The 12,206-nt window shown below is 39.8% G+C and overlaps 1 protein-coding gene across 2 annotated transcripts in view; it reads left to right on the top strand.

Moving 5' to 3' along the window:
- Nucleotides 1-12,206, top strand: part of LOC125353085 (desmoplakin) — a 54,019-nt gene that overhangs the window by 38,385 nt on the left and 3,428 nt on the right. The window contains exons 16-23 of one of the 2 annotated variants that reach the window (XM_048348546.1): nucleotides 1,172-1,338; nucleotides 1,863-2,001; nucleotides 3,178-3,371; nucleotides 5,216-5,378; nucleotides 6,488-6,571; nucleotides 7,027-7,134; nucleotides 7,919-8,017; nucleotides 8,770-9,267. In XM_048348546.1, the coding sequence (XP_048204503.1) occupies nucleotides 1,172-1,338; nucleotides 1,863-2,001; nucleotides 3,178-3,371; nucleotides 5,216-5,378; nucleotides 6,488-6,571; nucleotides 7,027-7,134; nucleotides 7,919-8,017; nucleotides 8,770-9,267 (1,452 nt within the window). Of the gene's footprint in view, nucleotides 1-1,171; nucleotides 1,339-1,862; nucleotides 2,002-3,177; nucleotides 3,372-5,215; nucleotides 5,379-6,487; nucleotides 6,572-7,026; nucleotides 7,135-7,918; nucleotides 8,018-8,769; nucleotides 11,065-12,206 lie in introns of both variants that reach the window. The other variant, XM_048348545.1, reaches the window with a different exon arrangement.

The raw sequence follows: 12,206 nt of genomic DNA, 5'->3' as shown, positions 1-12,206 counted from the left end.
TACAAGAAATGTATCCCATGCCTAACGTATGAAACTGTAACCTCTCTGTACATCAGTTTTATAATAAAAACTTAAAAAAATAAAAAAATAAATTCAGAGGAGTTGATTGTGAGAAAAGTCAAGAAGGTTATGCATTTCTGTCATGTGTTAAAGAATGTGATATGTCCAAAAAAAAAAAAAAAGAATCACCCAGCAGAGTATTGATCACCATATGATCAATTTGCAGAAATTGTGGAATAAACACACAGTGGAATAACATTCAGCCTTAAAAGGAATTCTGCTGTGCTGGGAATGTGGCTTAGTGGTAGAGTGCTTGCGTAGCACGCAAGAAGCCCTGGGTTTGATTCCTCAGCACCACATAAACAGAAAAGACCAGAAGTAGACCTGTTGTTCATGAGCAAAAAGAAGCCAAAGACAGTGCTCAGGTCCTGAGTCCAAGCCCCAGGACTGGCCCCCCCAAGAAAGGAATTCCACTAATTCCAACAATATGATGAACCTCGAGGACATTATGCTGAGTGACATAGATTAGAACCTGAAGGACAAGCACTGCATGATCTCATATGTGTGGAATCTTAAGAGTCAAACTCACAGAACTAGAAAGAACATGATTACCAGGGATGAGGCCAGGGGAGGAAATGGCAAGGTATAATAAGTTATAGGGTAAAACAAGCAGTTAGGTAGGTTAAGTCTAAACATATAGTATATGGCAGAAAACTAGTAGATAATATTGTGTTTCTTGAAAATCTGCAAAGAGATAGGCGGTATTAACACACACCCATGCACAAAAGTAACTGGAAGGTTGATGTTTCACACACACACACACACACACACACACACACATCAAAACAGCATGTCGTATGCCTTAAATACATGTGATAAAAAACAATTTTAGCCAAGCTGAGACTTGAGGATCATGGTTCATAGCCATCCTGGGCAAACAAGTCTGTGAGACTCTTGTCTCCAATTAACCAGCAAAAGACAGACATAGAGATGTGGCTCAGAGCCTTGTGTGGCTCTAGCCTTGAGTGCAAAAGCCAGGCAAGAGTGCAAGGCCCTGCGTTCAAATCTCAGTACTGGTGCACATACAACACACACACACACACACACACACACACACACACACACACCTTAAAAGACTGCTAATGAAAGAGCTTGCTTTCTTTTCTGACAGAGCATACAGAATGATTCACAAGCGATTGCTGAAGTTCTCAACCAGCTTAAAGATATGCTTGCTAACTTCAGAGGTTCAGAAAAATACTGCTACCTACAGAATGAGGTGTTTGGGCTCTTTCAAAAGCTGGAAAATATCAATGGTGTTTCAGATGGCTACTTAAATAGGTAAGCACAGCTAAACTAATCAAAGACTCTGCTTTCCTAATGCTCCAGTCTTGACCGGCTTCTGTGCTGTCTGTGCTCTGCTCATTGGAGCTTGTGTCTTACTTTGCTGTGTTTCTCCAGGGAATTGCTTTTATTCTCCTATGGCTTAGAAGGAACATCTTCCAGCCAAGAATGTTAATTCCACTATTCCAAAATCTTACAACTATTTTTATGTAGCTTAGACCTAAGGTATACTGTAGAGCCAGAACTTGAATTTCTTTAGGGAATTTAAAGGGTAGTCTGAACCAAGAGGGCAGGGGAAGACAGAGAGAGGGAGAGAGAGAGAAAGAAAGAGATAGAGAGGGAGAGAGAAAGGGGGGAGAGAGAGAGAGAGAGAGAGAGAGAGAGAGTTTTCACAGCCTATGGAATAGACAAAATAAATGTTATTTTCTTTAGCATGATTCCTGTGTCTGAATAGTGCCAAGAATTGAAGGGTCATGATCTACATCACCTCAGGTTTTATCTGTCTTCCGTGCTCTTCCCAGCTTATGCTCAGTGAGAGCCCTTCTCCAGGCTATTCTCCAAACGGAAGACATGTTAAAGGTCTATGAAGCCAGGCTCACTGAGGAGGAAACTGTCTGCCTGGACCTAGATAAAGTGGAGGCTTATCGCTGTGGACTGAAGGTAAACCCACTGGTTGGAACAATGGCCGGGTTGTACAGGAAGTATGGTGGGACCCATTCGCCTTTTACAAAACCTCACCAAGTTGTCATGAGTGGGTTACTTCTTTTTTTTAAGCTGTTGTTTATTTTTCAGAAGACATTTCTTTTCTTACAATAGTTCTAGATTTACAGGAAAATTGGCAAGATGTTACAAAGTCCAACTATATCCCAACTCATTTCTCCTATTATTAACACCTTACATTTGTGTGGTATGTTTAATAGGATTAATGAGTCCACATTATTTTGTTAGTGTGAGCTAACTGGTACTTTATTCAGATTTCTCCTCAGTCTCAGAAGTTTTGAAGATTATTTACTTTCATTGGCCACACATAGTTGATATTAGTCTAGTCTTTTTACTTTCTGTCTCCCAAATAACATGGAAATTAACTGTGGTGGTGAGGTTCTTTGGGGGAGTGTGAAGTTGAGCTGGTTTCTTTCCTATGGGACTTCCCAGAGGCCTTTGTAGTCCTTAAGAGTCTATGCAGGAATGGAATGGAATATTTAGCACATCCCAGCCTCATACATACACTGAATCCTTCTTTTTTTTTAAACTCAGCACTGTCCCTGGCTTCTTTTTGCTCAAGGCTAGCACTCTGCCACTTGAGCCACAGTGCCACTTCTGGCCATTTTCTACATATGTGGTGCTGGGGAATTGAACCCAGGGCTTCATGTATACGAGGCGAGCACTCTTGCCACTAGGCCGTATTCCCAGCCCCCACTGAATCCTTCTTTAAAGGAGTAGCACAGAGAATTATGTCACTCGAACAAATACTGGAAAATTGTAGTTCAGAACATATGTTTTGCTGAGTTGACAATGATAAAAGATATGACTATTCTGGATATTTTGAAGCCTCTTGTGAACTTTTTAGGTTTTTTGATGTGCTGGAGATTGAACTTAGGGCCTGTGCATACTAAACATGTGGCCTATCACTGAGTCATACCTCTAGCCCCCCAATTTTTAAAAAAAATTAGTGACTTGGGTTTAATTGAGCCCTTGTTAAGCAAGGCCTTGAGATTGATCCTTAGCTTGCACACACTTGAGTGTGTATACCCTCCCCCCACCAAAGCAGTGACTTGTGGTACAGTGGAAGAAGGGACTAATCTGTATGTGCTCATGTTTTCCTTTTGACTCTTGCAGAAAATAAAAAATGACTTGAACTTGAAGAAGTCACTGCTGGCCACCATGAAGACAGAGCTACAGAAAGCCCAGCAGATCCATTCACAGTCTTCTCAGCAGTATCCTCTCTATGACCTAGACTTGGGAAAGTTCAGTGAGAAAGTCATACAGCTGTCTGATCGCTGGCAGAAAATAGATAAACAGATAGACTTCAGGTGTGTGCAAATCTCCTTACTCATTCCCATCCTATTTGGCAGATCAAGGATCATGAAAATGTCTTTTGACAAGGGACTGTATAAAAATACTGACTTAGATTATATGGAAGTTAAGCTTCATAGGTGTTTGTCTCAGGAAGAACACAGCACGGAAGCCCTCCAGGGTGTTAGGCAAATAGCAGAAGACACTTCACAGCACTTTTGTGCCCTATAAACTCTTATTATGACTATAGGAAATAGGAGCTGCTTTGATTGAGAGATCTCCAACAATGTATGAAAACTAAGTCTTAGATAAAAGAAACCTTTAACAGAAAACAAGGCTCCAAAAAGTCTCCTAAACTTTTTCATTTTAGTAGTAATACTTGTTTAAAATAAAAACTTTCTGAAGCCATAAGTTACATACCACATAGTTCATCCATTTAAAGTATACTGTTTAGGGCTGGGAATATGGCCTAGTGGCAACAGTGCTTGCCTCAAATACATGAAGCCCTGGGTTCGATTCCTCAGCATCACATATACAGAAAATGGCCAAAAGTGGCACTGTGGCTCAAGTGGTAGAGTGCTAGCCTTGAGCAAAAAGAAGCCAGGGACAGTGCTCAAGCCCTGAGTTCAAGGCCCAGGACTGGCCAAATAAATAAATAAATAAAAGTATACTGTTTAAGTGAACTTTATACATACATACACACACACACACACACACACACACACACACACACACAGACATTTGCTGAGATGGAACCCAGTGCCTCTCACATGCTAGCCAAGCCTTCCATCAGTCACATCCCAGCCCTAACTGACTTGAGATTTGAACATTTTCATCATCCCACAAGAAATCCCCATGCCCAGTAGTTGCCCCTTCCCTTCCCCCCTTTTGCCCCCTAGCCCTAGGCAGCCAGTGTATTTTGTGTCTCTTAAGAGTAGTTGCCTGTTTTAGATATTTCATGTAAATATATACTATGTGGCATTTTAATAATGATTCATTTTATATATATCACAGTACTCCCAAGGTTCATGCTATTGAAATATATTTTGGCTCTTCATTTTTTTCTAAATCTTTTTTTTTTTTTTTTGCCAGTCCTGGGGCTTGGGCTCAGGGCCTGAGCACTGTCCTTGGCTCCTTTTTGGTCAAGGCTAGCTCACTACCACTTGAGCCACAGTGCCACTTTTGGCTTTTCCTATATATGTGGTACTGAGGAATCAAACCCAGGGCTTCATGTATACGAGGCAAGCACTCTAACACTAGGCCATATTCCCAGGCCCTCTAAATCTATTTTTTAATTTTTATTGTTATTATAAAGGTGATGTACAAAGGTGTTAGTTACATAAGTCAATTAAAGAGTATGTTTTTGTATAGTATCACCCTTCTTTTGCTCTTTCCTAGTTTTTCCCTTCCATCCCCACCCACAACTTGTATTTTCAACAGTGTCCAGTGAGTACTACTGCTGCATTTGTTCACCCTTTATCCCTCCATTTCTGTGCCTCCTTACCCTTCCAAAGACAGATAAATGAACAAGACAAAAAGAAAACAAAACAACAAAGAAAAAAACCTCTTGTTTCCATTTCTTGGAGTTCTTTCTTTCTTTATTTTTCCATCTCTTTTTAATAGGTAGATAGTATTTCTATAACACATTTCATTAATCCTTTCATCAGTTAATGGATATTTGGGTTGTTTCCAGTTTGGGGATGGTATGAAAAAATGATTTTATGAGTGTTGATGTGTAAGTTAAAGGCACATGTTTTCAGTTCTCATGGAAATATACCAAGTAGAATTGCTAGGTGATTCAATATGTTATATATTTTAGAAGCTAATAACAATGCTTAATAGTTGTATTGCATTTTCCCAGATTATGGGACCTGGAGAAACAAATTAAGCAACTGAGGAATTATCGTGATAATTATCAGAGTTTCTGTAAATGGCTGTATGATGCCAAGCGTCGCCAAGATTCCTTAGAGTCCATGAAGTTTGGAGATTCCAGTACAGTCATGCGGTTTTTGAATGAGCAGAAGGTATAAGCCAACTTGTTCTTCTGTGACTGCTTTGAGATTAATTATGCATGTATTGTGTTTTCCTCTGGTTTTTAAATAGTGCCTTTGTTCTAAATGATGTATATTTCATATTATGCAATACTTTGCAAATGCTTAAAGTACACCTAAAGGAAAAGTGACTCTGATATTAGGAAGAAATGCAGTAACTAGTCTAGCGCTGTATTAAAGGCTCATTCTTGAAATCCTAGCTACTCAGGAGACTGAGATCTGAGGTCCAAGGTTTGAAAAGTCTGTGAGACAAATTATCTTTAACCAGCCACAAGCTGAAAATGGTGCTGTGATTCAAATGTTATAGTGATAGCCTTGAGCTAAAAACAAATGAGGGCATAAGGTCCTGAGTTCAAGCTCCAGTACTGGCACCAAAAAAAGGAAAAGAATGTAATTATAAAAATAGAAATAATGTATATTCTTTCATATTATATAAAGTATCATTTTATTTTGTTTTGTGCTAGTCCTGGTTCTTGCATTCAGGGCCTGGGTGCTGCCCCTGAGCTATTTTGCACAAGGCTAGCATTTTACCTCTTGAACCACAGCTCCACTTCTGGCTTTTTTGGTGTTTAAATGGAGGTCAGAATCTCTTGGGATTTCCTGTGTTGGCTGGCTTTAAACTACAATCTTTAAATTTTAGCCTTTTGAATAGCTTGGTCTGTAGGTGTGAGCCACTGATGTCTGGTTATATACTAAAGTATTTTTACAAATTGAGGTGATAAGGGCACATGCCTGTAATCCCACTACTTGGTGGACAGGAAACTGGGGAGTTGGGGCCAGCCTGGGCTATACAGCAAGATCCAAGTTTAAAATGATAATAATAAATAAAATTAAAGTAAAAATTGAAGTGAGATGACCCCAAAAAAGTACTGACTTGAAAATAGCCTCTTAAAAAAAATAATGAATTGGAGAATTTTCTTCTCTTGCTAAATGGCAGAAAATATTCTCTTCTAAGCTGTAACTGAAAATACAATGACAGTACATATAGCAGTAAGCTGAAGAAGGAAAAATAACCATTGTAAAGGAATGACATGACATTAAAAGATATTTATATAACATTTGTAAATATTTTCTTTATATAGAACTTGCACAATGAAATATCTGGCAAACGAGACAAATCAGAAGAAGTGCAAAAAATTGCTGAACTTTGTGCAAATTCAATTAAGGTAGGTTGGCTTCACTCAGTGTTGATATTTCAAGCCAAGCATGCCTGTACTCCTAGCTACTTGGGAGGTGAAGATCAGGAAGACTGTGGTTCAAGACCAGCCCAGGCAAAACAAACAAACCAAAAACTAATGAGAACTCGCCTAAATTATGTAGCTGGATGTAGTGGTATGTGTGCCTTGCCCAACAAAATGTGGATCTCAGCTACCAGGGAGGTATAGGTAAGGGGATCAAAGTTGGAGGCCAGCTGTGGGCAAAAATACAAGACCTTTCCTCAAAAATAACCAAAACAAAAAAAGGATGATTATGTGGCTGAAGTAACAGAGTTCAGTGATAGAACATTGGCCTAACATGTACAAGGTCTTGGGCTTGAACCCCATTAAAACATGTACATGTACCCACTTCCTCCTAACACCATATACACACATGTTTCTTAAAAATTTTTTTTCTCCTGCAGGATTATGAACTCCAATTGGCATCGTACACTTCCGGACTGGAAACTCTGCTGAACATACCTATTAAGAGAACCATGGTTCAGTCCCCATCTGGGGTGATTCTGCAAGAGGTATATATGTCATTACAAAACTCTTAGCATCTGTCCTTCTGCCTCTCTATTCCCTGTTTCCTGCCTGACATCCCTATTATCTTGAATGCATCCTTGTTACAGACAGTCCACTTGTAAAGTTTAAGAGGAGGCAGATTAGGCTACCTCCAGCATAAGGCACTCAAACATAATATGTTTTAAGAAATGTTCAGTAAAATCTGAGTGTACTATTTGAGCCTTTGCAGTAATTGGATTTAAATTTCTGGCGATGGAGAGGGAGAAGTGGAAGTCATGTATTAGATTTCTGAAAGTCAACTTCTCGCGTTGGGAATATGGCCTAGTGGTAAAAGTGCTCACCTCATATACATGAAGCCCTGGGTTCGATCCTTCAGAACCACATATATAGAAAAAGCTGGAAGTGGCGCTGTGGCTCAAGTGGTAGATTGCTAGCCTTGAGCAAAAAGAAGCCAGGGACAGTGCCTCAGGCCCTGAGTTCAAGCATCAGGACTGGCCAAAAAAAAAAAAAAAAGTTGAAAGACAACTTCTCCCCAAAGATAATTGGAGAGTGTGTCAACCATGGGGGGTGGGGGGCGGTGGTTAAGGGAAAAATGTGGTATGACAAGGATAGGATGCACATTTTGTTTTGCTAGACTTCTAGGTTTTTGGAACTGGTACACATGATGAGAGAATTGGTCCTTTGCATTATAATGTGTCAACTCATTATTTTAGAAAACAAAATTGGTCAACTTGCATAGAACTTTTTATAATGAAATATGCACATGTTTTCTTTTCCTTTTTCTCTAAGGCTGTAGACATTCATGCTCGGTACATAGAGCTACTTACAAGGTCTGGAGATTATTATAGATTCTTAAGTGAGATGCTGAAGAGTTTGGAGGATCTGAAGGTAATTATTTTCTTGGAGTTCCTCATTACAACACAGATTTGGAAAGTCTTTGATCAAATTGCATTTCTAAACATTCCACCAAATACAGTGTGTTTGTTGGAATCACTTCCATATTCTAGTATTACTACTGGAAATGGATTCAGGTAATATTTGCAGAATTATAATCAATTTACTAAAACTCAGTAGTTTCATTTGCTATTTGGCCAAGGAATTGGCTTTATTTCTTTGTAAACTTTTGGATGAGCACATCTGGAGCTAGCTGGATTTGAATCTCTCATGCCAAGTGAATAATTTTATTTTTCCTTTTTGTAATACTGGAATTTATATGTAAACTTATTTTGTACCTTGAAATAAAAGCAACAGCATGTTAGAAATTATAAAATGTTGATCCTAAAAGAAATTACCTCATTGTGCATTGTGTGTGTGTGTGTGTGTGAGCAAGCGAGAGAGTGAGAGAGAGAGAGAGGACTAGAAGATATACATTGGTATGGAAAGAGGCATGTGCTGTTTCTTTCCCGTTATCGAAGGTGCTTTTCTTTTTTTAAATTAAATTTTATTTACAAGGTGTTGTGCAAAAGGGGTACAGTTACATAATAAGGTAGTGAGTACATTTCTTGTGATATTTGTTACACCTTCATTTTTCTTTCCCTTCCCTAGATAAGGTAGGCATATATACAATATCCTGTGTACCTAAATCACAAACAGTATAAGGTGCTTTTCTTTTAACATAATTTCTGATTTCATATCCACAGCTAAAAAATACCAAGATTGAAGTTTTGGAAGAGGAACTCAGACTGGCCCGAGATGCCAACTCAGAAAATTGTAATAAGAACAAATTCCTGGATCAGAACCTGCAAAAATACCAGGCAGAGTGTTCCCAGTTCAAAGCAAAGCTTGTGAGCTTGGAGGAGCTGAAGAGACAAGCTGAGCTAGATGGAAAGTCAGCAAAACAAAATCTAGACAAGTGTTATGCCCAAATAAAAGAGCTCAATGAGAAAATCACCCGACTGACTTATGAGATTGAAGATGAAAAGCGAAGAAGAAAGACTGTGGAGGACAGATTTGACCAGCAAAAGAATGATTATGACCAGCTGCAGAAAGCAAGGCAGTGTGAAAAAGAGAACCTCGGCTGGCAGAAATTAGAGTCTGAGAAAGCCATCAAGGATAAGGAGTATGAGATAGAAAGGTTGAGGGTTCTGCTGCAGGAAGAAGGCGCCCGGAAGAGAGAATATGAAAATGAGCTGGCAAAGGTAAGAAAACACTATAATGAGGAGATGAGTAATTTAAGGAACAAGTATGAAACAGAAATTAACATTACGAAGACCACCATCAAGGAGATATCTATGCAGAAAGAGGATGATTCCAAAAATCTTAGAAACCAGCTTGACAGACTCTTGAGGGAGAACCGAGATCTGAAGGATGAGATTGTCAGGCTCAACGACAGCATCCTGCAGGCCACTGAGCAACGAAGGCGGGCTGAAGAAAATGCTCTTCAGCAAAAAGCCTGTGGCTCTGAGATCATGCAGAAAAAGCAACATCTGGAGATTGAACTGAAGCAGTTCATCCAGCAGCGTTCAGAGGACAATGCAAGACATAAGCAGTCCCTGGAGGAAGCCGCCAAGACCATTCAAGACAAAAACAAAGAGATCGAAAGACTCAAAGCTGAGTTTCAGGAGGAGGCCAAACGCCGTTGGGAATATGAAAATGAACTGAATAAGGTAAGAAACAGTTATGATGAGGAGATCATTAGCTTAAAAAACCAGTTTGAGACCGAGATCAATATCACCAAGACTACCATCCACCAGCTCACCATGCAAAAAGAAGAAGACACCAGTGGCTACCGAGCTCAGATTGACAGTCTCACCAGAGAAAACAGGAATTTAGCTGAAGAGATTAAGAGGCTAAAGAACACCTTAGCTCAGACCACTGAGAATCTCAGGAGAGTTGAAGAAAATGTCCAACAGCAAAAGGCTACTGGCTCGGAGATGACTCAGAGGAAACAACAATTGGAGATTGAGCTGAGACAAGTGACTCAGATGCGGACTGAAGAGAGCATGAGATACAAGCAATCACTTGATGATGCTGCCAAGACAATCCAGGATAAAAACAAGGAGATAGATAGATTAAAACAACTGGTAGAAAAAGAAACCAATGAACGGAAGTGCCTGGAAGATGAAAATGCAAAATTGCAAAAGGTCCAGTATGACCTGCAAAAAGCTAACAGCAGTGCATCTGAGACCATAAGTAAATTGAAATTTCAAGAGCAAGAATTGATGCGCCTGAGGATAGACTATGAAAGGGTCTCCCAGGAGAGGACCGTGAAGGATCAGGACATCACACGCTTTCAGAGCTCTCTGAAGGACCTGCAGTTGCAGAAGCAGAAAGTGGAGGAGGAGCTGAATCGGCTGAAGAGGACAGCCTTCGAAGATTCCTCTAAGAGGAAGAAGCTGGAGGATGAGCTGGAAGGCTTGAGGAGGTCTTTGAAAGAGCAAGCCATCAAAATCACTAATCTGACCCAGCAGCTGGAGCAGGCATCCATTGTTAAGAAAAGGAGTGAGGATGACCTCAGGCAGCAGAGGGAGGTGCTGGATGGACACATGAGGGATAAGCAAAGAACTCAGGAGGAGTTGAAGATGCTGTCTTTGGAAGTGGAGGCCTTGAGGCGGCAGCTGGTACAGGAGCAAGAAAATGTGAAGCAGGCTCACTTGAGGAATGAGCACTTCCAAAAGGCCATAGAAGATAAGAGCAGAAGTCTTAATGAAAGCAAGATAGAAATCGAGAGGCTGCAGTCTCTCACAGAGAACCTGACAAAGGAGCACTTGATGTTGGAGGAAGAACTACGGAATCTGAGGCTGGAATATGATGACCTGAGAAGGGGCCGGAGCGAAGCGGATAGTGATAAAAACTCTACCATCTCTGAATTAAGGACCCAATTGCAGATCAGCAACAACCGAACTTTGGAACTGCAGGGGCTGATTAATGATTTACAGAGAGAGAGGGAAAATTTGAGACAGGAAATTGAGAAATTCCAAAAGCAGGCTTTAGAGGTATTCACAAATATTTGATCACAGCTTCACTATTTTCTCAATTAACCTTGTTACCATCTGATCTGGAGCGTCTAATTTTCCCTTTTGTTGTTCAACTACTACCTGTCATGAACCTAGAAAAATGCTTTTTTATTTCAATGCCCTTTGCCCTTTATTCCTGTCACTGCATCAAATGTTTGTCTGTGTGGAATCTGCTTAGCCTTGCTTCTAAGAACTTTAGCATCCATGTAACATTTCAGATCACTTCATCTGAATGTTCCTTGCTCAGAGTAGAAGAAATTAGCTACCTAGTTTCTTCAAGGTATCTTTTGACTAGGGGTATAGTTCTGTGGTAGCGTATCCTTAGCATGTATAAAGTCCTGAGTTCAATCTCCAGTTCCAAAAATTTAAAATAACCAAATAAAGTAGCATGTCGTTTTTATTTAGCGATCTAGGATGTACATTTGTGTGTGGGAGGTGTGTGTGTGTGTGTATGTCTCACTACTGGGGCTTGAACTCAAAACCTTGAGCTCTTACTTGGCTTTTCCACTCAAGGCTAGAGCTCTACCACTTAAGCCATATCTCTACTTCCAGCTTTTTGCTGTTTAATTGAAAGTAAGTCTTAGACTTCCTGCCTAGGCTTGCTTTGAGTTGCAGTCCTCAGATCTCAGCCTTCTGAGTAGCTAGGGTTATAGGTATGAGCCAATGTACATCCCTCTAGGTTGTACATTTCACATTTAGATTTTAAATCACCGTTTCTGTCTTGCATAGATGATTTTCTGCGTACATTATCCTGTTCTTTCTGATCATGATCCTAATACTTTTCTGCTTTTCCTCTTTTAACCCATAATTGAAAAAAAATAGCTTCTTGTAACTTCTAATACATTTGATCTCTATAGACAATATTTGTGTGGGGCTGGGTGGGGGGGTATGTGTATATATCCCCTTATTTGTATTCTTTTATTAAACATGTCACTGTGGCTGTGACAGGTGAGATGGAGTTATAGTAGGGGTGACAACCTTAGAAGAAAACCCGTCGTTTTTCACACCATAATTAATGTTTAAAAATAAGACTAGCCTACAGCTTTGCCTAGTTCCTTTTTTTTTTTTTTGGAAAACCCACAAAATATAAGTATGAAGTCATGTATCACAATGGTAACATG

This window comes from Perognathus longimembris, chromosome 6, assembly GCF_023159225.1.
Source record: "Perognathus longimembris pacificus isolate PPM17 chromosome 6, ASM2315922v1, whole genome shotgun sequence".
Lineage (NCBI taxonomy): Eukaryota > Metazoa > Chordata > Mammalia > Rodentia > Heteromyidae > Perognathus > Perognathus longimembris.
This window is presented reverse-complemented; position numbering and strand designations above follow the sequence as displayed.